This window comes from Macaca fascicularis, chromosome 10 (genome assembly GCF_037993035.2).
Source record: "Macaca fascicularis isolate 582-1 chromosome 10, T2T-MFA8v1.1".
NCBI lineage: Eukaryota > Metazoa > Chordata > Mammalia > Primates > Cercopithecidae > Macaca > Macaca fascicularis.
Genome location: NC_088384.1, coordinates 55872111 through 55898248, shown reverse-complemented (window position 1 = coordinate 55898248; position 26138 = coordinate 55872111). Strand labels below are relative to the sequence as shown.

At 36.4% G+C, this 26138-nt stretch overlaps 1 protein-coding gene and 1 non-coding gene across 4 annotated transcripts in view; both read right to left on the bottom strand.

The window, feature by feature from the left end:
- Positions 1-514: 514 nt before the first annotated feature.
- LOC135965574 (POTE ankyrin domain family member B-like) overlaps positions 515-26138 on the bottom strand; it is a 28964-nt gene continuing 3340 nt past the window's right edge. For 2 of the 3 annotated variants that reach the window (XM_065522639.1, XM_065522640.1), the window contains exons 3-13: positions 24264-24378; positions 23931-24104; positions 20978-21084; positions 19511-19648; positions 17005-17075; positions 11108-11178; positions 9696-9740; positions 8499-8665; positions 1473-1593; positions 671-817; positions 515-562 (exon numbers count right to left, since the gene is read on the bottom strand). In XM_065522639.1, the coding sequence (XP_065378711.1) occupies positions 515-562; positions 671-817; positions 1473-1593; positions 8499-8665; positions 9696-9740; positions 11108-11178; positions 17005-17075; positions 19511-19648; positions 20978-21084; positions 23931-24104; positions 24264-24378 (1204 nt within the window). Of the gene's footprint in view, positions 563-640; positions 818-1472; positions 1594-8498; positions 8666-9695; positions 9741-11107; positions 11179-17004; positions 17076-19510; positions 19649-20977; positions 21085-23930; positions 24105-24263; positions 24379-26138 lie in introns of all 3 variants that reach the window. The other variant, XM_065522638.1, reaches the window with a different exon arrangement.
- Positions 18179-18285, bottom strand: LOC135965784 (U6 spliceosomal RNA). Its single transcript, XR_010578897.1, has one exon. It is a non-coding gene; the product is annotated as a U6 spliceosomal RNA (small nuclear RNA).

The following is a 26138-nucleotide window of genomic DNA, read 5'->3' as shown; positions in this document are numbered from 1 at the left end:
AACAGGATCAGGGCCTGCTTACAGAAGCAGTCTGGCCATGATTTGGTAAAGCTGTGCCGTGCCACAGGATCTCTTCTGCCCTTGATGGGTTTGTAGTCTCCAAAGCCCACACACTAGAATGACTAAGTTGTCTGAACAGGAAAGATGGGGGCCTGCCCCATCTTGTCTCTCAGAATTTATCCTGTGTGATGCAGCTTAATGTTTAGGCTGTTAATTTTGCTGTCAACATTAGAGTTGTTCAGAAAGAATCTCACTGTTATCTTTTAGGTTAGATATATGAGAATTCATTTTTTCCTGTAAATAAACCTGTTCATGTTGTTCTCTGTAAAGAAGTCTCTTTCATCTATTTGACATTGATCACAGTCATGTAGAGCAGTAGTCAGTCTAAAACGACATGATAGGATTTCCATTTCCAGTGTTTCCTAGCTGTGTCTTACATTCTGCAGTTCAGAACTGAGCATTCTCAGTGGTCAAAATGCTAAGCTGTCCACTCTACTGAAATACTGATTTTTACTCATGCTTCCTCATTCAATTTTACAGCCTTAAGAAGTTTATCATTATTCTCAGTTGTCAAAATGCTAAGCTGTCCACTGTACTTAAATGCTGACTTTTGTTAATGATCCTCCCTTAATTTTACAGCCTTTAGAAGTTTATCATTCTTTGCTTTCACACTTTCAATTTCCTCCAAAAGTTTCTTTTCCCTTAGCTGGCTCTGCTCTTTTATTTTGTCTACTTTCAGTCTCAGCATGGCAATTTCTTCCTGCAACATGCGATTTTCATGCAAGAGATCTTTTTCTTTCTTATTGGTAAGAGAAACCTAAGTAAACAAAGGGAACTTTTAATTAGCACTCAAGAGAATGACATATCATGATTTCTTCTGAAATTAAAGTATGACATTTATATTTGTATAAGGAAAAAATTCCCATAGTGGATATTTAACTGGAAAAAAGTTGGACAAAACTTCAAATCTAAAAATGTGTAAATTCCAAGAAGTTGAAATACTTATTTAAAGACCATGAAAAGTAAGTCACTAGAGGATTTTTAGAATTTCAGAATTGGAAAAGCCTTTCTCTGAATTATAAAAAACCCAAATGCATAAAATATAAGATTAATAACCTTGAGTATATTTTTTAAATTGGGTTTATTCTCTGATATCTAATCTATCAACCACAACATTGTAAGAACCTTAGCTATGCATATATTTGGACAGAAGCAATTTCTTAACGTTCTTTAAGTTCCTTTTTCTGAAGAAAGTTTTATCAATATACTACTTTTCTAATATTTTTACAGTCAGTTATAAGAATTGCATTTATTCATAACTGTTTAAGCATTGTACCCTTCCACAATGTACACGTAGTCATCTAAACATTGCACTTCTGTTTTAAAAATCCTGTGTGCTTTCCAAAATACATAAAGTTGTCTTTTAAATAAATACACATATTAAAACATTTGAAAATGACTAAAGAAAATACCTCAGAATTCATTTTCTTTTCAGCCACTTCCATCTGCTCTTGTTTACCAGTCAGAATCTCTTGTGATATTCCAGCATTCTGTTCTTCCGAAACTTGCTTCTGGGTATCATTTTGTTCATCACTAGAAGAAATTTTGATTTTCATGAAATACTGGAGGTGTCCCTAAAATGATCTACAGGGCAACATGGTGCCATCAGATGTCATTCACACAATGCATATCTGCACATTAATCCAAGACAAGGCAAAGGGGTCTCACATCTCTTAACCCAGCTCTCCCCAACCATGTTGGCACCAGGGACTGGTTTTGTGGAAGGTAATTTTTCTGTAGACCTGAGTTGGGGGATGGTTGCGGGATGATTCAAGCACATAACATTCATTGTGCATATTATTTCTATTATTACTTATATATAATGAAATAATTACATAGCTCACCATAATGTAGAATCAGTGGGAGCCTCAGCTTGTTTTCCTGCAACTAGATGGTCCCATCTGGGGGTGACAGTAGATGGTGACAGATCATAAAGCATTAGATTCTCATAAGGAGTGAACAACCTAGATACCCTGTGTAAGCAGCCTACAACAGGGTTTGAGTCACACTACTATGACAATCCAGTGCCACCACTGATCTGACAGGAAAAGGAGCTCAGGCAGTAATGTGAGTGACAGAGAGTGGCTTTAAACAGATGTAACTTTGCTTGCTCACCTGCCACTAGCCTCCTGCTCTGTGGTCCAGGTCCTAACAGTCCAGGGACTGGTACTGGTCCATGGCCTGGGGATTGGGAAGCCCTGTGCTAACCCATACTTTTTATATTTATTTTTGGGAAACACTTTCCACTTATATTCTTGATTCCTCTGTATTTTATAGACAACTCAGAAATTCCTTTTGGAACAAGACAGGGTCTAATATTGTGTTTTTAACATACAACTTTGAATTAATTTTATCTGTGTATGTGACAGAAATGTGAAATAAAGTAATCATTAATCACTTTTGATTTTACTTTTATTTCATGCATGTTAAGAATAAAACTGGGAAGTCCTAGGCAGAGCAATTGGGCAAGAGAAATAAAGGACATCCAAATTGGAAAAAAGAAAGTCAAATTATCTCTTCACCAATGATATGATCTTATCCCTAGAAAACCCTAAAGACTCCTACAAAACACTCCTAGACTTGATAAATGAATTCAGTAAAGTCTCAGAGGCTACAAAATGTACAAATACCAATGAGTAGTACCACTATACACTACCTACAACCAAGTTGCAAGTCACGTCAAGAACCCAGTCCCTTTGACAGTGGCTGCAAAAGAGTAAAATACCTAGGAAAATACGTAACGAAGGAGGTGAGTCAACTATAAAAGGATAACTGGAAAACACCAATGAAGAAAATCAGAGATGACACAAATAAATGAACATACATCCTATGTTCCTGGACTGAAAGCATTGATATTGTGAAAATGATCATAGTGCCCAAAGAAGTCTACAGATCCAATACAATTTCTATCCAAGTACCAATGTCATTCTTCACAGAGTTATTTTAAAAAGCTGCCATTCATGTAGAACCACAACAGAGCCTGAATAGCAGCACACACACCAAGCAAAAGGAACAAACATGTTGGCATCACATGACCTGAAAACTGTAATTATTTTTAATGAGGTAAAAATGCATAAGAATATTACTGTTATTGTACAGAGAAGACAGTGAACAAGAAAAGGAATTTAAAAAGAGAATATCACTACCATATACATATATTAACTGACAAAGAGACTAAAATCTGCTACTGGAGTTTATGTTAGGACTTGAACAAAAGCTTCTAGAAATACCAATAACAGAAACAAGGCAATTAATTTTAAGGAATAAATTATGCAAAGAAATATGTACTTTAAAAAATGTAAATAGATCTTCCTGAGAGCTATTATTAACCAATTCATCGTGACCACAATTTTAAAATGAGGTCTAAAATTCTGGAATATAAAATAGTTTCATTTTGAACATAGTTAATTGAAGGCAACTTTTAAACAGAAAATGTTCAGTTAAAGTTGAGTGTAACTTAGGAAAGAAATGACCTGTACCAATGGTAACAAGAAGCCACCCAGAGCCAGTTTGAAATCTAATCAACCAATCAATGACCACTGGTCTTGCTCACCAACCAATACAGATGTGAGCAGCTTGCTTCTGAAATACGGCCAAGCAGCAGCACCTGCTCCATCAGAATAGCCAGTGCCGGAGCAGTATTCCTCTTACTATAGAAAGCAAAAAATTTCCAACTCTCTCATTTTATTTCAAATACCAAAGGTTCATAATCCCTTGAAAAGAATTTGTAAGTTCATTAAATGTGCCACCCCAATTTTTTTTTTTAAAGCAGGTGGCCAGGTGCAGTGGCTCATGCCTGTAATCCTAGCACTTTGAAGGGCCAAAGTGGGTGGATCACCTGAGGTAAAGAGTTCGAGACCAGCCTGCCCAACAAGGTGAAATTAGTAGTCTCTACTAAAAATACACAAATTAGCCAGGTGTGGTGGCATGGCGCTGTAATCCCAGCTCCTCAGGAGACTAAGGCAGGAGAAATACATGAACCCAGGAGGCGGAGGGTGCAGTGAACTGAGACCCCACCACTGCACTCCAGCCTGGGTGATAGAGTGAGACTCTATCTCAAAAATCAAATCAAATAAAATACTAGTAAAGTTTGCAATTCCTCTGACTCAGTTTACCATAATTACAATTATGATTACAAATAAAAGAATAAATAATGAATTACCACAATATTGGGCTTTTCTCCCTAAATAAAAAAATTAATATAAAGAATGTAGCTTATTATAAAAAGCCAAAACAATTATTAAAATGCATATAATTACCAGACAAAACTAATAGAATGACCCATGTCAAAATTTTACAGTGAGAATCAATCAAACAACATACCCAGGATAAACTCCATTCACTCATTTAATAAGGATTTATTAGGTAGCTACATCCAATACGCTAGGCCTTTTTCTAGGCAGTGAGGATATAGTAGTGAAAAATAAAATCCTTATTTATGAGAGTGAGATAAACACACAATAACAACAGACAGAGAAGACAAAATATACAGTACGTTAGAGGAGACAAACTAAAGCAGGAAAATGAAACGTTTATGTGTTTGATGGGGAGGGTGGTAGGAAAGTTGGGATGGTCAGAAAAGTCTCTGCTGAGAAAGGGGATTTCTTTCTTTCTAATACAAAAAACCTTTTATTTGTATATCAAAGACTCTAAGAAATGATGATATAAGGTTAAGAGTGTTGATGTCAAGATACAAATGGATTTGAAGTTAGAGATGATAAATCACTTTGTTTCATTGAACCTTCCCTTGGTTACATTAGAGAGCCTCCCTGGTACACTCCCAGTTGAATCTTAAGCATGATGCATCTGGGTAGTACATGGTTCTTCCTCAGAAAGTGGTTGTTCCATAATGTGTTTCTTTTTACCCTTTTTCTACTTCTTAGCAGAAAGGAGGTTTTAAATAAAGAACTGAAGGAATGGAAAGAGTAAGCTAGGAGGATATCTGGGGAAAAAGCATTCCAGACACAGGGAACTGCCAAGTACAGAGGTGTGCTTGGAGTCTTTAAGCACTAGGGGTAGATAAGGGATGGCAAGAAGTTCAGTGTGGCTAAAGCAGAGCAAGGGAGATAATTAGGAGGAAATTTGACACATACTCAGAGTGAAATGGGAGGCAATCAGAAGGGCTGGGGCACAGGACTGACACAATTTGACTTATATTTTAAGTACATCCACTGAGTTAAGAATTGATGAAAAGGGAAGTTTTTAAAAGCCAGGACTATCAATTACCAGTCTATGACACTCATGTAGACTGCAGATGAGGGTGGCTCAGATGTAGAAGATATGACTGGCTTCTGGACATATTCTTCAGATAGACCTGACAAGATTTACTGAGAGAATAGATGTAAGGTGTCAGAGATGGAGAGAGAGATGAGTCAAGAATGACAATGAGATTTTTGGCAGAGCAACTGGAAGAGTTGCCCTTAACCAAAGTAGGAAAGACTACATGAGGGGTAAATTTCAGGAAGGCCATCAGTAGCCCAATTTTGGGTCTGACAAGTGTGTGATACCCAATAGCTAACCAAATAGAGATATCAAGTAGGCAGGCTCATATGGAAATCTGGAATTAGGGAGAGAGATCTGAGCCAGAGACATACATTTGGAAATCACTAGCATATACACGGTAGAAAAAGTCACGAGGGGCTGGGTGCAGTGGCTCATGCCTGCAACCCCAACACTTTGTGAGGCCAAGGCAGAGAGATCACCTGAGGTCAGGAGTTTGAGACCAGGCTGGCCAACATAGGGAAATGCTGTGTCTACTAAAAATACAAAAATTAGCCGAGCATGGTGGCACCAACCTGTAATGCCAGCTACTCAGGGGACTGAGGCAGGAGAATCACTTGAACCCAGGAGGTGGAGGTTGCAGTGAGCCGAGATCACACCACTGAACTCCAGCCTGGGTGACAGAGTGAAACTCTGTCTCAAAAAAAGAAAAAGTCACGAGAGAGAAGATTGAGGACTGAGCCCTCGGAAAAAACAATGTCCAAATGGAGAAAGATGAGGAGGAGCAAGCAAAAGAGGCCATGATGAATGGATTAGAAAGGCAGGAGGAAAAGCCTGAGGGACTGAGGTCCTGGAAGCCAAGTTGAAGATGCTGTTAGAGAGGAGATGTCCTCCATTGGCTCAAATTCTGCTAACAGATTAAATAAAATGAAATGTACGAAAAATGCCTAGATTTATTACAGAAAAAAATTAGTGATAATCTTGAGGAAAAACAACGTTGGAGGAGTACTGAAACTGAAGACTTACTGGTGTGAGATCAAGAGTGAATGAAAAGATAATTGAGTTCATGAGTTCTTTTAAGGACATCATACTTAGACAGTTCTCTTAAGGACATCATACTTAGAAGTCATGGCTGAGAATGTTGTAATTTTCTTCCACAGTCATGGAAAATAATAGACAATTAATTTCTAATTTTATATAACAGGTGTAGTCTTCAAATTTTACATAACAATTATATATTTTAAAAGTTATAAAATTATACACATGTGGCATTAAAAATGCCAGACTGAGGTGTTAAATTCTTAAAACTATAGAACTAAAAGTCACCTTAAACAATTCTAGATTCCATAAGCTGAATATCACTTTGTTCATGCTTATACATAAAGACCAAGAAACACTAAACGTTTCAAGGAGAGTATTTCTGGCTTGATAAAAATCAGCCAATTCTAGAACAGTTGATACTCATCAAATATACAAAGTAATTGATCACAGTCAACTACTGAGTTCTATTAACAGGAATAAAGTGGCAGAAATGCAGAAAATAGTCTTATGTTATAAATGAAATTTTAAAAATTATATGAAGTCACTGTGGAAAAATGTGGTGTGGTGAATACTGAAATATATCCTTTTCTAAAAGGAAGGATAATGTCACACATGCAGGACACTTTTATGAATAAGAGTTACTGCATTAGCAGCACCTTCCTTTTAGCACAAGGCCAGCACATTAGCACCTGTGGGCCAAATCCCACTGCCTGTTTTTGTAAGTCAAGTATCTTGGAACCCAGCCACGCTTATTCACTCTACAGTTCACAGAGTCAATTAGCTGGGTGTGATGTTGCACACCTGTGGTCCCAGCTAGCAGAGAGGCTGAGGTCGGAGGATCACTAGAGCCCAGAAAGTTGAGGCTGCAGTGAGCCATGATCACAAAACCGCACTCCAGCCTGGGCAACAGAGACCCTGTCTCAAAATTATATATACAGTCTGCAAAGCCTAAAATATTTACTAACTGACTCTTTGCAGAAAAATCTGACCAAATCCTGGTTTAGTAGATGAAAGATCCTTTGATACATTTTAATAAAAGTTTTACCCAATATACTGAAATGTTTATATTAAATATAGATCTCCATACAATCCCTTGGCAATATTCAGATTGAAGATCCAATATTTCAGCACTCAGGCACTGACAACAAAAATTTAATAACTAGCAATCAAGGTACAGTGTCAATGGAGCATGCAGCTTCCATTTGCAACACAGCAGATATTACAAGAATTCTAACAAAATTATCTTAAGATGTGTTATCAAAGTAAAGGTTTTAAATACATTTTAATTGTGAAATAATCCGTATACTCTAGATCTAACCTCATTTGTAAAAAATGGTTCCATACTACATTATTTTCTGGGAATGAAAATTGAGCTATTTCCTATTGGTAAGGATTTACTTTTAATATGATAAATTCCTACTGATAAGGATCCATCTTTTGATATAATGATGCTGTAATAAATGTTCTTATGTGTAAGTATATACGTAACAAATCTATACAAGTATCCTTAATATACATATATATCCTTACTATGTTATGTGTGTGTGAATATGCTACTCAATTAATGTTCGAAATGCATTTACCAACAGTGTACGACATGTCTTTTTCAATGAGACCATTTCCTTTGCAGCAACACAGATGGAGCTGGCGGCCACTATTCTAAGCAAACTAATGCAGAAACAGAAAATCAAATGCCACATATTCTTAATCATTTAGTGGAAACTAAACAATGAGAACTCATGGACACAAAGAGGAGAATAACAGGCAAAAGGGTCTACTTGAGGGTGGAGCATGGCTGGAGAGAGATGACCAAAAAACTACCTTTTGGGTATTTTGCTTATTATGTGGCTGATGAAATAATCTGTAGCCCAAACTTCCATGATACAGTTTACCTATATAACAAACTGCACATGTACCTCTGAAGCTAAAATAAAAGTTCACTAAAACGTAAAGAAATTCCTTTCCCCTCACATTTGCCAATACTCGTTGTTTTTCAAATAAATTACTGACTGGAAAAAATGGTAACTCAGTTTTTGCTGATTTTCATTTTTCTGATTACCAGGCAAGGCTGAATATCCTAGGAAAAATATAAAATTTTTAATCATGAATATTAGCCCAAATTAGGATCAGTTTGACAGCATATGGCTGTCTCCTATTAAATGTTGCCATAGGCTTACCTGTGATACTCTTCATTCTCAGTGTCAGGAAATTGCTGACTTTCAGGTGTTCTGCTCTTGCTTTGTGGAATTAATCCATCATCACCATTGCCAGCAGCGGCATCATTAGTCAGGTTTTCTGGTAATCCCATATTATTACTTCCATGCTTCTTCATGTCTTCTTCAGCCTTGAGTGGAAGTTTGATATTAAGGATATTAAGGATATTCACTTTATTGAATAAAAAGAACCTTTTTAATTGATTTTATCAATTGACTCAGTTTGTCATTATTGTAGTCATTAAAAATATTTCACACTTAAGTTTGATCATATATACAGAACAATTACCCTCTAATTTTAAGATGTAATTATCATGTCATTGTAAAGTTTGCTTCATTTCTGTTTGACTGAATAAAATAGAATTTTTCAAAATTCAAAAAGGGCCCTCCTTCATTTTGTGCTTTTATTCCCAACGACTCTTCAGAATCTTATATATATATTTATCCCATTTGACTCGTGGGAACACACAAATAAAAAGACAAAGATGCAAAATGTGTCTTCTTCTGTCTTTACCACCTAGATCTCACATTAAGCAGTCAGATTTAGAGGATGAGACACTGTGAGGCTTCAGGAATAGAAAGGAAGATTGCCCTTTTCTGCACTGAGATATTGTTCTCCCCCACTGCCTTTGATCATTTTTTTTATTTGGTCCCTGGGATATCAAAAACATGATGGTTCTCACTGAAACATGGGAACCAAAGTTCGCCACAACACAAGGAGCAGAGTGAAACTGCTGAGGTACAAGCGTGGATGCCCAGAAAATAAGATGCTCCCCAAATTTCACATTCCATAGCCATACGATTTTCTAGCTGGAAGATACACAGAATAAGAAATTATCTTCTTTAGCCACATTAACTATTGATAATCAGACTAAAACCAAGAAAGATAAAATGGTTGATCCAAAGCTCCTAAAGTCGCATGACCTAGCACTTTACGGCACCATTCAGGATTATTCCATAATAATGAAAGAATATTTCTGGGGTTTGTATCTCTTTAAAACTCAATCTACAGAATTCTTTCTGAGTTAAATATTAAATTTTTCACTGATGATTTATGCTACTTACATGATAGGATCATGTATGCCTATACTTACAACACTTTATGAAACAACATAATGTAAACATCTAATTCAACAGAAACGTTTGAATATAAAGGTATACCTCTCTATCACAATCCTTGTTTATTTCTGGTTCTTGAGACATTTCCTGCAAATGCAAAAATAGAAGGTTAATTTGTTGTATTTCTGTGATGTTTCCTCTTTTGGAATGCATGTTTTAAAAATAAGTTTATTTTAAGTAATCAAGTATAGACAATGAAAAATTAGAAAATAATTAAAATTAAAATTTAACTGTTAAAATAAATAATTAATTAAAATTAAAAATTAACTTTTTAATCTACGTTCAGCTACTGCCACATCACTGGCTTCTGACTAACATGGGAAAAATAATTCACCTTAGTCAACGGGAGAAGATCAACATGAACCAGCAAACTTAACTTTGTCACCATTTGTTTGGACTCCACTTAATTTGTTACGTGTTAAATCTGCCAAAAATGCATCAGCGGATGATTTGTAGTGTTGCAAAGTCTTCCTCACTTTAAAAGAGTTTACCTCACCAAACCCTAACCAGTGAGCCTCTACAGATTACTAACTGGATTGTAGGCATGCTTTCAATTATTAGGAGCTGAAATCAACACCAAACAGAAAGAAATGCAAATTCTTAAATTTTAATTGAGATTATATGTTGTAATATGATAGTGTTATGTATCTAGTTTATCTGCTTAAGTCCAGTTCTAATATATTCTAATGTGTACTAACGACAGTGGATAAAAATTTTAATAATCTGTACTGATTTTCTGCAACTGCAGTAAGTTCAAATGTTATTGTGTTTCTGCACTAACACCAAAGGTCCCATTCTGCAAGATACGATTCTTGTAATAGGCATTTGGGTTGCTTTTATGACCTGGTTCCCTCCCTGAAGAGAAACGCTGAGGTCAATGAGAGATCACAAGGCAGAATATATCTTTCACCTTGCTATCAGTGACTGCAATATAAAACTGCAGATTTTCAATCACTGGCCATGATTACTCTTCAACCACGAATCCAGCTCAGGACCATCAGTGTTACATTGCTCATAATTCTATTGCTTAATAACATAATCCAATAATTGATGTTACTTTCTTTATCATGTCAGGGTGTTGTAAGAATAAAAGAACAAAGTTCTGGAATTTCTTTTGCCTCTATTCCAAAAGGAAAGATTACCTATAAGCTAATCAAAAAGGCAGATAAGAATATTTTAAATAAGAATATTGTAAAGTAAGAGTATTTTAAAGTTTATAGTGGTTATGTTTTTTAAGTTAAGTTTCAAATGCTAACTTAGAATCTATTGATTCTTCTGTTAATGAGATTGCTGAATTTATTAAATTTTATGAATCTATTAAAAAGTTCTTAGAAAAAAGAATCTATTGATTCTCAAAACCTAGTCTGAAAGATAATTTCATTTGGACTGCCTAATATTATTAAAGCAAAGAAAACAACATTAAATCAAACATTTAAATGTAAAATTTTCCATGCCTCTGGCTGGCTATTTTCACTGCCTTTAAGCCTTTGTGATTCTTCCTCTGATGTCAGCTTTAAGTCTTGTTCTGTTGAGAAATCCATATATTCAGTTAAAATGAACCACTTAGAACAGTTAAAAACTATTGCCTTTATAAAAATAGATTTAAGACAACATTTTTTTTATCTCATAAATTGAATGTTTAGTGTTTCATGAAATAGTTACTTAGGAAATCATTCTCTAAGACTTCAACAAACCACTTGGGGAGACGCCTGATGAGATTCACTCACAAATTCATCCACCCAACATAAATGAACAAAACCACCAGAAACACAACTTTAAAATACAGTAGAAACATATAAGGTAACACAGTATGTTGTTCTCCACTTCCTAATCATGAAGCAGTAAACGTAATGAAAAGGAAATTTAGTTTTAAAGAGAAACAAGTTTTCCTGCACTTAGCTACTCTGACTCTAAGGATAGTAACAGGCAGGGCCCAGGTAAGGTCATGTTGACCCTGTCCAAGAAGCCAGAGCCCACAGGTATGGGTCCAGACATCCCAGAGCAAGGTTAAGAAAACAAATTCCTTTACCGTCTCCCCTTCCCCTCAGCATTTACTCATAGCTCTTTGTACAAATGTTTATATTTTGCAAGTTCCTCTTTTCCTTCAATGTAGTTGCAAAGTCACAAGCTATGCTGAGGTTGCAAAACTGTCACTATATGATTAACTGCCTTTGTTCTGCTTCTGTAAGCTTGCCTTTATAAGCCAGGCTCTGTCTTTGTTCAGGACTCAGCATTTGGATGCAAATCCACTGAACTGGTGTGCACCTAAATAAAATCCTCCTGTTTCACCCACTGGGTCTCTCCTGCCTCCTGTTTTCTGCAACTATAGTACCTTATAAATGATTTCCAAAAATACTACTGACACCTTTATTAGTGCACAATGTCTTCCTAATATCTAAAATGTTTCCCTCTACTATTCTGACAAATTTATTTTTTTTTCTTTTTTTTTTCTTCTTTTTTTTTTTTTTTTTTTTTTTGAGCCAGGGTCTTTCTCTGTCACCAGGCTGGAGTGCAGTGGCACAATCTCAGCTCACTGCAACCTCTGACTCCCTGGTTCAAGCGATTCTCCTGTCTCAGTCTCCCAAGAAGCTGGGATTACAGGCATGCACCATCATGCCCAGCTAATTTTCATATTTGTAGTAGAGATGATGTTTCATGATTGGCCAGGATGTTCTTGATCTTTTGACCTTGTGATCCACCTCCTCCAGCCCCCCAAAATGCTCGGATTACAGTTGTGAGACACAACAACTGGCCTTATTTTCATCTTTTAAAACAATGATATGTGAAGTCTTCCTTGATTCTGCATGTCTTTCCCCAGATAAAAAGGTACCTCCTTCTTGAGGCAGCCTTGTGACTTCACTGATTTTTCTACCTCATCTTTACCACCTGAACTGTACATTATTCCCCCACATGTCTGTCCCCTCTGCTCCAAGACTGCAGAGAACAGTCTTGCACATCATCTTTGTAAAAACAGTCTTTATTTTACTCAGAAATTTCTTATTGAGTCCTGCTACATACATGCTAGGCATTAGGGTTTAAAAACAATGAAAATAAAGCATATCAGGGATGGCTTTTCTAGAACACATGCCCAAGCACAGACTGAAATATTGAGGCTAGCCAGATTAAAAGCGGTAGAGGGAAGGAAAGGGTAACAGCATTCCACACAGCAGCAAGAGCAGGAGTGTGGCCTGAAAGAGTGAACGAGTGAGGAGGACATTACCAGCAGCTCAGTAATGCCAGAGAAAGGGCACACAGGGAAAAGGGCTAAAGATGGAGAGTGGGGCAGAAGTCAGATTATGAAACCTGATGTGTAATTTTAAGATGCTTGGACATTAATGTTCAAGAGTGATCCCTGGTCCTATCTGCATTTAGAAAAATATCATTTTAATGCCAAAACCAATATTCCTAGTGAGCCAATAGTCATTAAGACAAGGTGACAGATAGCTCTTGTGGACACAGCTGAGATGTTACTATGTAGCAAATTCTCAATAATTCTCATGAGCACTTGGAAAGTCAATTCTATAATAAGTCAAAGAAATTACAATAAATCACTTAATATTTGGTTTGGGAAGGTGCTTTCTAAAGTTATAGTGCATACGAATATAATTCCTAGTTGCGAATTCAGAGATGTGACAATAAAGCAATGAAACTACACTGTGTTTGAGTCAGTAATCTTCAGATTTCTATCTCGTCTTCCTACCCGGTCTGTAAATTCTAAGTATAATCTTGGTACTCACTCTCAAGTTTATGTTAAATACTAGCCTATAAAAAAACACTCTTTCTCTTACTTCTTTTTGTTATTTATATGTTGCTGTTATTAAAGGAAGAACACAAAAATGCCCCACTGAAGGGATTCTGTTTGGTTGCAGGCTACAAGAAGGGAAAAACAGAAAGCATATTTTGCAGAAAATAGTATTTTAGAAATCAGAACTATGACATGAAGTCAAGCAGGGAACTCTAGGACTGAATTTGCTGTGCTTCTTTAATACACTCCTTGTTCTCTTTCTTTTCTGGCAGCCGTGACTCACACAGGTCATGGAGACTATCATTCCCTAAGAGGAACACAATTCTGATATTCATCTTTATTTATTAAGTTCACCTATCCCAATTCTGTGTTCTGTGGATGCCGACTTTCGGTCACTGATGGTGATACACATGGATGATGAAAATGATGACATTTTCATCAACTTTCAGATTCTTTGATCTTTGATAAGTCTTGTTACTGAGAGTCAAAGTAGTAAGACGTGAGTTATAAATGCTGGTTATCCAATTACCTACTCAAAATATACTACATGAATATTCCATTAAACATGCATAGGAAAAAAATGGTCATTTCTGCTGACCTGCAGCTCTTTGCTCTTCTGTATTCACCAGAAAATTTCCTACTCCTTCCTCATGTCCAGGTTAAATACTAGTGTACGACCTGGAAACCTGTAAATCATCTGACATTTCTCTCGGTCCCCCAAGCCTTTCTCATTCAATTATCACTAAATCATATGGACTATACCTCTCTTCTGCCTCTGCTTTATATTTCCACTGCCACTGGGAACATAAACTTTACAAAATGGCTTCTATTTAAAAGAAAACCGTCAACTACTAATGTTAGTTCTTACATGAAAAAATTAAGCAAAACAAATAAAAAGGCATAACACCATAAAAACAAAGACCAACATATTAAAATGAGTAACTGAGATTCCTAATTTTCTTCCACCATGGATGGGTGAAAACCTTATAATACATTGATACTAGTCCAAGGATGTGTGACGGAAACTATAGCTGACTATTGCAAAAGCTTCCTTTGTCTCCTGGTTTCTTTCCATGGTAACCTTCCACCAATCCCAGGAAACTATAGGCCACAGTCCAAATTAAATCTGCCTTATGGTTTGTAAATAAAGTTTTAAAGGAGCTCAGTCATGCCTGTTTGCTTACATAGAATCATGGTGGCTTTCACTCTACAACAGCAGACAACAGCAGGGGTAAGTAGTTATGACAGAGACCACATAGTCTAAAATATTTCCCGCCTGGTCCTTTACAGGAAAAGCTTGCTAACCCATTTTACACCACAACCAGAATGCCTTAATACTCAAATTTAATCTTGTGACTCCCCTGCTCCCATGTCTCCAATGAGCCCCTGCAGCAAACATTGTCGACTCCCTACCAATAGCCATTCCTTATTCTTTCTTGCAGAAGAAACACAAGTCTATTGGGATGTTTATTATCCCAATCTCCCTCCTGAGCCTCAGAAAGAGAAACTTAATTCTAAGCTAATCACGTATTTGCATTCCCAGTGCCTGGTTTGGGAATGAGCAGGTAGTGTAACACAGCCAATTAAATGTTACAGGAAGCCCCTTGTGTGCTTCAAAGTTTTCTCCCTGTTTAGAAAACACAGGTGAAGAAAAGAAGCCCTTGAGATGTTGTGTTGTGAGAACAAGATGTTTGGAGCTGTTGCAGATTACCCGACCATGAAAGGAGACATGAATAAAACACTGTCGACAGCACAGAAAGAGGGACAAGAGGGATCCCTAGGATATCACTGAACAAACAAAACAACTCTGGTTCCTACTGTTTTCACCACTGTTCATCAGTATTTGCAGTCCAAAGCATTCTACCTGGTAAACTTCCCATGGCCCACAGGACGAAACCTACTCATTTCTGTAGTATTAAAAAGTCTGTCATAAACTTGCCTTACCCAAGTATTCACCTCATTCCCAACCTCTGGTATCTCACACTTTTGGTGCTAGCAAAAGTGAACTGCTCAGAAACCCTGCAAAGTTCACTCAAGCATCTTGTCTTTTGCACTTGCTGCCCTTCCTGCCAAACAGGCAATCTCCTTAGATGTTCCTTCTGGCCAACACACAATCTTGTTGCATGTTCCTTCTGTCAAACATTATTCTTCTGCTTTTTTACCTAGAAAAATTCTTCTCACTCTGCATGCTTCCCTTGAATCATACCTACTTTTTTTTTTTTAACCAAAACTTTCATTCCTCATCACATATGTCTGGCACATAATCAATATATAATAAATTAAAAGCTTCCAGTGGGCATCTAGCACACAGTAAGAACTGAATAAAGTAGTGAAATAAAAAAATAATGACAATGATAATAACAAACTCCTGTCTGTACTTTTAATTGTGTTCTGTTGCATTAGAAAAATGGTTAGTATCTAAAAGACATTTGATAGTTATTTGTTAAGTGAAGTGAAAACATAAATGGAAATATTTTCTTTGTAAATTCTATTGAAAAAGCACAGAAATGAAATAGAGACAGCTCTATTATGAGAACCTTAAGGATCAAAACTACATCTGCTCCGTCTTTATCTCCTGCAACTTATAAAACCAAACTTATAAAAGTTCTTTGATAAATTGATGGCTAAATTAAAGGTGTCCTCATACCGTTTGGGTTATACAATGTATTAGGTGTCCACAACCAGGTAGCATACTAGCATTTTTGTTATTGTGAAACATTTTTCTAATTTTATTATAATCTCCTGAGCCTAGAGTTGAGAAATTTGTATATTTATTATGACAATCTTTTGGCAAATGGTAGCAGAGCATTTGTTCTAACAAAATTGCTGTTATCATGACAACTAACCAGCAGGTAGAAGAGCACATCTTCCTCCAACAAAGTAAATGTGTCTCTTTCCAACTTCAAATGAGGAGGAATGAAGTCAGTAATAGTGAGACCTTTCTGGGACAAGCATATGTAACATAACTTTGCTTCAGCATTCTTTTGAGATCAAAAGTTCCTTACTTTTACTTTTTTATCTATGGTAGGACCACCCAGAGCAGGGGTCCTCAACTCCCATGCTACAGACCGGTAGCAGTCCATGGATTATTATGAACCACACTACACAGGAAGAGGTGAGCAGTAAGCAAACCAGGGAAGCTTCACCTGTACTTACAGCCAACCAATAATAATGGCTCATATTATTGCCTGAACTCTGCCCCTTCCTAGATCAGTGATAGCACTAGGTACTCATTGGAGCATGAACCCTGTTGTGAACTGCCCACCCAAGGGATCTAGGTTGTGTGCTTCCTATGAGAATCTAATGCCTGATGATCTGTCACTGTCTCATGTTGCCCCCAGATGAGACCATCTAGTTGCAGAAAAACAAGCTCAGAGCTTCCACAGATTCTACATGATGGTAAGTTGTATAATTATTTCATTATATATTACAATGTAATAATAATATAAATAAAGTAGCACAATAAATGTAACATGACTGAATAATCCTGAAACTATCCCCACCTTCCCCCAGCCCATAGAAAGACTGTCTTCCACAAAACCGGTCCCTGGTACCAAAAAGATCGGGGACAACTGACCTAAAGTAATTCACTATCACAAGTGTTACCTGGATTGCTGTTTTCAGAAGAGATTTTTGGCATCCGTTTTTCTTTGTAGTCAGAAAGTAATTGGCAAATTCTATGTATAAAAATGTAATAAACCAAATTACTATTTTAATACTGATGTAAAACACTTACCAAATATAAAATTCTTAGAGTATTTCAAACAATATCATAATATCAGAACTTAACAGTATTATCCCATCCACTTATGAGTACATTCTACAAACTTCTCTTGAAGCTTCTAAGAAGACAAAAATGTAGGGTGAAATGCTCATAAATTGAGAGCAGTGTGACCCAGTAAATTAGCTTGCATTAGCATGACATAATAGAAAGTGTTCCAACTCTGCTTAAGTCCTAGCTCCATAATGAACAGCTGCTATTTGTTCTTGGATGACTTGCTTATCTTCTTCAACAAAGTGAGGACTTTGCTGCCTTCTTTCACTAGGTTGTTACAAAGATTTAACAAGATAACATTTTTTAAATGCTCGGAGAAATAGTAAAGCAAAGGAATAATCTGTTCCTAAACATTATAACTAGAATTATCTTGGAATCCCAAATAAAACCCAATGCATATTTTGTTCATAGGTTCTAATATGCAAATGTTATGGTTTTCAGCAAATGTTATTAAGTCTTAATTTTGCTTCTTAGTTTTCCTGCTCCTTAGGGCTTATAATTCTGGGCATCTCAACTACGTCTTAGTTTGTAACTAAATTTACTCATAAATATCTCATTAAAGTAGATAATGTGAGTGTCCACTATTACGGAGTTGACCAATCACACCAAGGGCAGAAAAACCAATGGATGTTAAGACCTGGCTTGGACCAGTGATCCTTCTCTACCGACTCCAACTCTGAGCCAGCAGATGTTTCTTAGGATAATAGTTGATATTGATGTTCAATTCCAGCTGACATGGAGACCAAAACTCTACCTATGTGTTTTTTAGTTTCCATGAAGAAGTTGTAAGTTGACATTCTCTAATTTTTGACATACACACTAACAACATATTTTGCACCAAACACATTATTCAGCTCTGAATCACCTCATAGACCATCTTACATGACTATTTTTTTAGAGCAAATCACAATTTCAATATTTTGGTGGCACCCATTTTTTGCTTTGATTCACACTGTTTCCTTAGAGCTAGTCAGCAAATAGTCAAATGACCTCCCAGTGACTGACCAAACTATGGAATGCTTCAAAAATTTGTGCTGCTTCCTTATGCAGAAGCCATGCTAATTTTCTCTGTATTGTTCCCATTTTAGGATATGTGCTGCGGAAGCAAGCACAAAGCCCTACTTTTACACATGATTAGTGATGAGTCATGCACAGGGCTTGGTTCTGTTAAGTCCAAATAACCTACTTGAGATTCTGAGAATTCTCTTCAATGGCTCCCTGTGAGGTAGAATTTGAAAATATTTTAAAATCTTGAGTTACAGATGAAAGTAGCTTGGACGATTTTCATTATCATGTAAAACAGATCACTCAAGGGCCGACCACAACTGGGAGTCACTGCTCGGAGAAGGTTCATATGGGACTTTCTACTGCCTAAGGTTCTATAGAGAATATAAAGGTGCCTCACAGTACAGATCTGATAGCAAAGAAGAAGAAACAAACACTGATCTCTTTCTGTCACATTATTTGAACCCCTCTGACCCTTTAGAACAAGCCTAATTAATATCTGCCAGAGAAAAGACCAACAACGGCCTCAAAGGATTTTGTACCATGAAGGTCTCAGCTAATTCTTGGCTAAGATGTGGTTTCTACATTAGGTTCTGAATATGGGGGCAAGTGTCAATTTGCTCACTTTGTCTGCAGATCAAGTCAGGATACCCAGCTGCCAGAGCAGGGTGCTGGTGCTTTGGGAACAATGGCTGAGCATAGAAGCATAGATATGGGAACTTAAAGACTTGAGGGATCTGAATCAGTAAGGGCATCTTGGTGTCAAAGGTCAACCATTACCAGGCAACAGGACCAGTTTGAGTGGCAACAACGCAGCAACAGAAACAAGGGAAACATCAAAATGACTGGAATGTCCTTTTTATTCTGCTCCTTTTGACTTGAAAAAAGGGACTGTCTTCCTTGGATTTAGTGAATCCCTTCAGTTATTGAAAAATTCAAGGAGTATGTAGGAAATAGTCTCCAGAAGACAGTACAAGGTTTTTTGTTAAGCTGGACATTTCAAGACCCAAATAACTAATCAGAAAAATGAAAGATATGACACTGTTTTTTAATCCCATCCATAGGTGTTATACTTGGATGAAATGAACAATGTTGGGATCTCTAAGTATCAAGGTCTTAAAAGTCCTGAGATAAAGAATCCTGTATCCATTGGTACTTCTAAATTGTCTTGCTTTTTTTCTGATTTATGGCTGATGCAGGGGACTAACTGACTGCCAGTCTAAAACTAGCTGAACGGCACTATGACATCTCACCTGATATGTAAGATGTTATTGTTATAATTATTTTAAACCTCAATTTAGCATTAACTCGCCTTTTAATGTAAACACTTACACATTATGATGACTAGAAACAGCATAGTCTCTGGCCGTCTGTTCAGATAGATCTTTAGAAGAGACATCAATATTTTGCTCGAGTAGAAGGCTGACTATACTTGCTGATCCACAACGTACAGCAAGTATCAGAGCATTTCTAAAATGACAGAGATAATTTCTCCCTTAGGAACTGTAATAAACTTATTTTAAAAGCTAATTTGATATACTTTATCAACTTAACATCTTGCCTGTCCATGCAGAATTAAAGATTTACATGCACTAAAACACACAAGCACTTGGGTGCTTAAGTGTTCATCTTTGTAAAATACCAACAAGGTTTAAAGGAAGGGACAACAAGGAAACCTCTTATCTCGGTGAGGTATTGGAAAGTAGAAGACATTAATTTAAAGTCTTTCAATGGGCAAGAAACAATGCTAGGGCCACTTATCTGAAGTGGACAAAGTTATAAGTGAAGATTTCCTTACAGCTTCCCTAGACTGATATGCTGTAATAGAAAATCAGCTAGAGGGTAAGATAAGTAAGAGCTCTCTGCTTGCTGAAAGCAGTAATATTAATAATAATGGTAAGAATAGTCATAACAGTTTCAGTTAATGATGCCAATAAGCATGTGCTAGGCACTGAATTAAATGCCATATATATCTTCCTTACTTATGCACGATCAATTTGAAGGATATATTCTCCTACTTTTCATATATGACAACACATTTGGTGGTAAATAAGATTCCCAAGGTCACACACTTACCAAGTAAGAAAGCTAGGGATTAAACCCAGTCTTGTGTGAATCCAAAGCCTAGCTCTTTTCTCTTTATCACCCACCTACGGCTTGCCTTCATTAAAGGAAAAGTGTATCCACTTAAAACTATCTTCACTCCCTCTCTCCATACCAATTAAAAATAAAACCATCAAAATACACTGGAAATAGAAAAGGAAAAGCTGTTGGACCCACAGTATGTGGGAATAGCAATTAATTGTCAAGTAGGGATAAGCTAACATTAATATTCTTCAAACAAGGCAACTTAAAGCAGAGTCATTGAATAGAAAAAAGGATTTTCAACTCCTATTTAGGTTTCATGCAGCATATTTAGCAGAAAAGCATATAAGACACAGAGGTTAAAAACTACTAGAAAAGGTTAAGAAGTTCAATACTGGGTCATAAAGTAAACTAAACCTAAAGTTCACATTTCATAAAATTAACATGAAATCCCTTTAGCTAACATAATATCATCTAACCAAAAACACCATACAACAAATAACATCAGTCAATACAATAAGAGAAGATGAATCCTACTAAAACTGTTCTTCATGTTGCCCAGTCCAAATAATTGTTTTTCTACTTAACTGATTTGTGTTGATACTCATCACTATGTCCCAATAAGTATAATTTAATCTTACTAATTTATTATTTATGACTTGAGTGACTGCTATCAATCTCGAACAACACACAGATTAAAAGAAATAACTATACCTTCCACATCTGTCACGTGCACTTAAATTAGCTTTTTTCTTGATTAAAAATTTCACCACTTGCTGTTTTTGTCCATGTACACCAAGCAAAAGTGGTGTGAGGCCATGCTGTAAAACAATATAAAACAAAAACAATATGTAATTCAAAAAATTACCTATTTCTCAGCTGAACTGGAAACTTTATATAAGATCCCATGGACTTACACTCATAGAAAGTAAATCAAATGTAGCTGCTTCCATCTCACTCTTCTGTGCTTTCCCACATGCTGCTGCTTCCCTTGGAAACACCCCTTCGCTGCCTGACCACATCAACTCTGATCATCTCAAAAACTCACTTTCAACGTTTACTGCTTCTAAGACTCTTTGCTTCTAACCCAGCATTTGGCATGGCACTTTTGGATGATGATTTTTTTTTCCATTTAAACAAAGAGCTTCTTGAGGGCAGGGGATGTATCTTTTATCTCTATATTATCCAACCCTAAGACAAAATTCTTGTGTATAAAGCAAGAATTTGAATGTAAAATATTTCTTTAGTTTCACATGTTTTACCAAAAGTTCAAGCTCCAATGTGCAATAAAAATTGCTATTAATACTCCTACTGCCCATTTGAAGAATTTTTCCATTCATTCATTTAAAATCTATTTGTATTTACTTTTTCCAGATTGTTAACTAAATCATCAGTTCGTAGGATTACTGAAACTAACAGAATTCCCGTCTGTATTCTTAATAACTCCATGGTTTTTAGTGTTTAAACCTGCCATCTTGATTATGTCAAAGCTCTGCAAACATAAGAGACATAATGGATAGTCCACAATACAGCTTCAATTGATTAAAAAAAAGGTTTAGAATTTGCTACAATTCTAATTGAGAAAACTCTGCTCTTAACAATGACTTACTGACCTAAGCACTTGAATAAGTGAACAAAGAGACACAAAATCCTGAGAGGGTCATTTTCTACTTAATGAAAGACTACTCACTGCAAATTTCTAAAGACCTTCTGAATGGCAGGGAATAACTGAAGGTATAAAGGAAAAGGTATTATTCCGTAAGCTGATAGTGCCAATAATATTCATTTTAATGTCTCATCCACATATAAAAGTCAGACTTGGCCAGGAATGGTGGCTCACACCTGTAATCCTAGCATTTTGGGAGGCTGAGGTGGGTGATTCACTTGAGTCCAGGAGTTCAAGGTCAGCCTGAAAAACATGGCATTAACCTCATCTCTACTAAAAACAAAACAAAACAAAACAAAAACTAAAACAAAAAACTGAGATTGGAGAACCACCTGAGCTTGGGGAGGTCAAGGCTGTGGTAAGCTGTGATCACACCACTGCACTACAGCCTGGGGAACAGATTGAGACCCCATCTCAAAAACCAACCAAAAAAAAGTTAGATTAATGTTATTGGAAAGGAAAAATTTAAAGGAATTAGCACATATCCAACTCCAACTCTTCTAGAAATATCTTAAGATTCTGAGACATAAGAATTTACATATTACACTTATGTATTCATGGTTCTTGAGCAGAAGTGTATCCAGATTTTGGGAAATTTGTTGTTGTTGTTGTTGTTGTTGTTGTTGTTAGAGACAGGGTCTCATTATGTTGACCAGGCTAGACTCGAACTCCTGAGCTCAAGCAATCCTCCCACCTCAGACTCCCCAGCAGCTGGGACTACAGCCATGCAACACCATGCCTGGCTTCAAGGAAACATTTTTAAATGTACATATTAGATTTACTCTATTAAAATCTTCAGGGGGAAAGCCTAGACTTGTGGATTATTTAAAAATTTTCCTGAGGTAACTGGAATGCACAACTCTAGCTGGAAGCTAGTGCAATAGATGATTACTTCAGTCTCAGCGCTCATCCACATAACCAATTCCCTTTATCATTTGAGGATTTGGCCAAAAAGAGGAAAGAGTAGGAGAGAGACTCATTTGCTGAAAACATCACATAATTTTCCCCGGTAAGAGTAGAACAAGGTCTAGTAAACTCAAAATCCAACCTGATCTTGCTCCTTATAAGCCCCTTATCACCCACCTTCCCATCAAGATATTCTAGAGTTGAAAGCAGAGTTGAGACTCCAATTGGCCATTTTTACCAGAATAGGACACTAAGTCAGTTAATTACTTGTTGTTCCCTCTGCTCAAGTGTTTCCCACTACATTACCACCTATTCACTGCCTATCTGGATCCTCAGAGGCTTCCTGAAATTGATCTCTAAGCAGTTTACAACCCACTAACTCCCTCTCCCAAACTGAAAACTGTCATTCTCTAAAATTGAAAATAACCTTGTCTCACCATACAAAGGAAACAAATGAATGATCAACAGCAACACACACACACACAGAAAACCTCTTCATGGTCTTTCCCTCCATTACCTAATTTCTAAATTGGTCTTGATATTTCTGATTGCTGTCTTTTTCCCTTTCCGCTTCTGCCTCATGTGCAATCAGAAATATCTTAAGACTTGTCACTGAGAAAAAGACTTGTCACTGAGAAATCCATCACCTCATATCTATTACTGTTTTTTGTTTTTTTTTTTTTGGGGGGGGGGAACTTGCCAAAGGGGCAGGATTACTATTCACTGAACTGTGTTTGAGTTTTCTTGGAGTTTTAATGTAAAACCTATTTCCAGGGCAAATTTTGTCATTTTACATTTATTAGGGGAAAAAAAAAACCTGGCATGAAAAAAAACAAAGTATTACCTTTTACAAATACAGTGTTTTTTAAAAAAACATAAACCACAAGAGCATTAAAAAAAAAAAAAACTGTACCCTCGAATGCTTCTTTAAAAGTAACAATATTTAAAATAAAGTCTTAGATAATAAACTCATTTCAAAATATTTTCATTCAGGTTATGCTTGAGCTTCCAAATATGGAAAACTGGCTCCTACCCAGGTCAATGTTAAAATGAATGCATTTCAGTATTTTGAAGATGAAATTGGTAGACCTATACCTTGTTTTTTGATTCAATATCAGCACCGTATAAGAGCAGTGCTTTTGCCATTAATTTATCTTCATTGTAGATAGCATAGTGTAGAGCAGTATTTCCATACTCATCTGGAATATTTGGATCAGTGCCATGTTCCAGCAACATTAATGCACATTCATCTTCTTGGCATTGTACAGCCTGTCAGTATTAGACCAAAAATAAATTATAAGTCCTGAGAATTAAAACTAACATTCCACTGCTTTCACCAACTAGTTCCATTTAAATGAGAAAACTCATTTTTATGCTGTGTATTGAAATCAAAGCCATCTCATACTGATATAGTTGACTACTGCATACCTTGATCAGAGCTGTCCTCTTTTTGTTGTCAAGGATATCAAGTTGACATCGTCTGTCCAGCAGGAGTTTTACTATTTCTGAATTCCCATTGGCAGAGGCCAGATGTAGAGCAGTCCTATGAGAGTGAGAAGTTTTAGGAAATTGTAGTGCACGATCTACAGCTACATCAATGATTCATGCAATAGCAAACACAGAATAGCCTGCTATTACTCTGCCTTCAAAACAAACTTAATTTCCCTTTGAAGAAAGCACACTATTATTACCTCATGACTCACTGTATGAATGAAAGAGCAGCCTATTTGAATAGGAAGAGCAGAGCCCTTGAATGGCATTCAACGTGGGCTGGAATCCTACTTGAAGCTCTGATGCTTCCCAGCTGTTGCTTACCTTTTTTGGCTCTCAATTTCCTCATCAATAAAATGGGAATGAAAAGAGTCGATTTCTCAGAGGAAACCACAGTATTGCTTAAATAAGACTCTACACGAAAGATATAGAATAGTTCCTAACACAAATAACAGCTCAGTAATTGTAAGATATTTTAATTTTTACTAATACCACTAAAGACAACATTTGAATTCAGTAAGATGATACAATTATACCTACACTTTCAGGTATGTTTTAAAGATTACAGGTAACGATGTATTTTATTGATTCTAAGATGATCATTGTCTCTATGTTTCACCATTTCTCACACTGAAATACCACTTATAATTCATGATTTACTATAACTGTAATTGGCAGCATTTAAATAATTCTCTTATTGAGACATACAATAATGGGGCATCATACAATCCCTGGTGCCTTACATTAAGTAGAATATGTTACAATATAACACGTCTGGGGCGGTTCCAGTCAGATGACTAGCATTTAGATAAATTTTAGTTCTTAAAAGAAGTATGGAATAAGAGGGCTGAGGTGAAAACACAAACAAATTTCTAAAATAATCTATTTCTTACTTTGGTTTTCAAAAACTTTAAGCCAAAGAAAGCTTGAAATTCAAATGAATGGCATGGGCTCATTTTTATCAATACTTAGATTTATACAATGTATGTACATTAGATATTTCCAATCATTCATATTAGGATTTAAGACTATTATAATTCTTCTCCTTTTAAAATGAATTTATGAAACTATTTGTGGAGCTTTTTTTCAACGTTTACTTTCAGGGGTACAGGTGCAGGATGTGCAGGTTTGTTACATAGGTAAAAACGTGTCAAGGGGCTTGGTTGTACAAATTATTTCATTACCTAGGTGTTAAGCCCAGTACCCATTAGTTCTATTTGCTGCTTCTTTCCCTCCTCCCACCCTCCACCCTCTGATAGGCCCCAGTGTGTGTCGCTTCCCTCTAGGTGTCTGTGTGTTCTCATCATTTAGCTCCCACCTATAAGTGAGACCGTGCGGTATTTGGTTTTCTGTTCCCGTATTAGTTTGCTAAGGGTAATGGCCTTCAACACTATCCATGTCCCTGCAAAGGACATGCTCTCGTTCTTTCTTTTATGACTGCATAGTATTCCATGCTGTTTGTGTACCACATTTTAGTTCTTAAAAGTACTAAAACAGTCTTTACCCAAGACTTATACATTTTCAGAAGGGTAGTTGAGGGTTATCTTTTACTGTTGTCTACCTTCAGAAATGCTTTTGTTAGAAAGGAGGGAAGAAAAGTTTCAATTGAGATTACCTCCTAATGCCCCAATTTTAAATCTCTCAACTTGCTCAGGCCCAGCAGGTAAATATGAAGTTTTCAAAGATGGAAGGATCCTGAGAGATGGTAGAATATGCCTTCCACATAATAGGTGTCTGGCTTATGTTTGATGACTAAACGGATTGAAAGCATGCATAAACACAGCTTGGGAGTTCAATATTTTTAAAGAATGC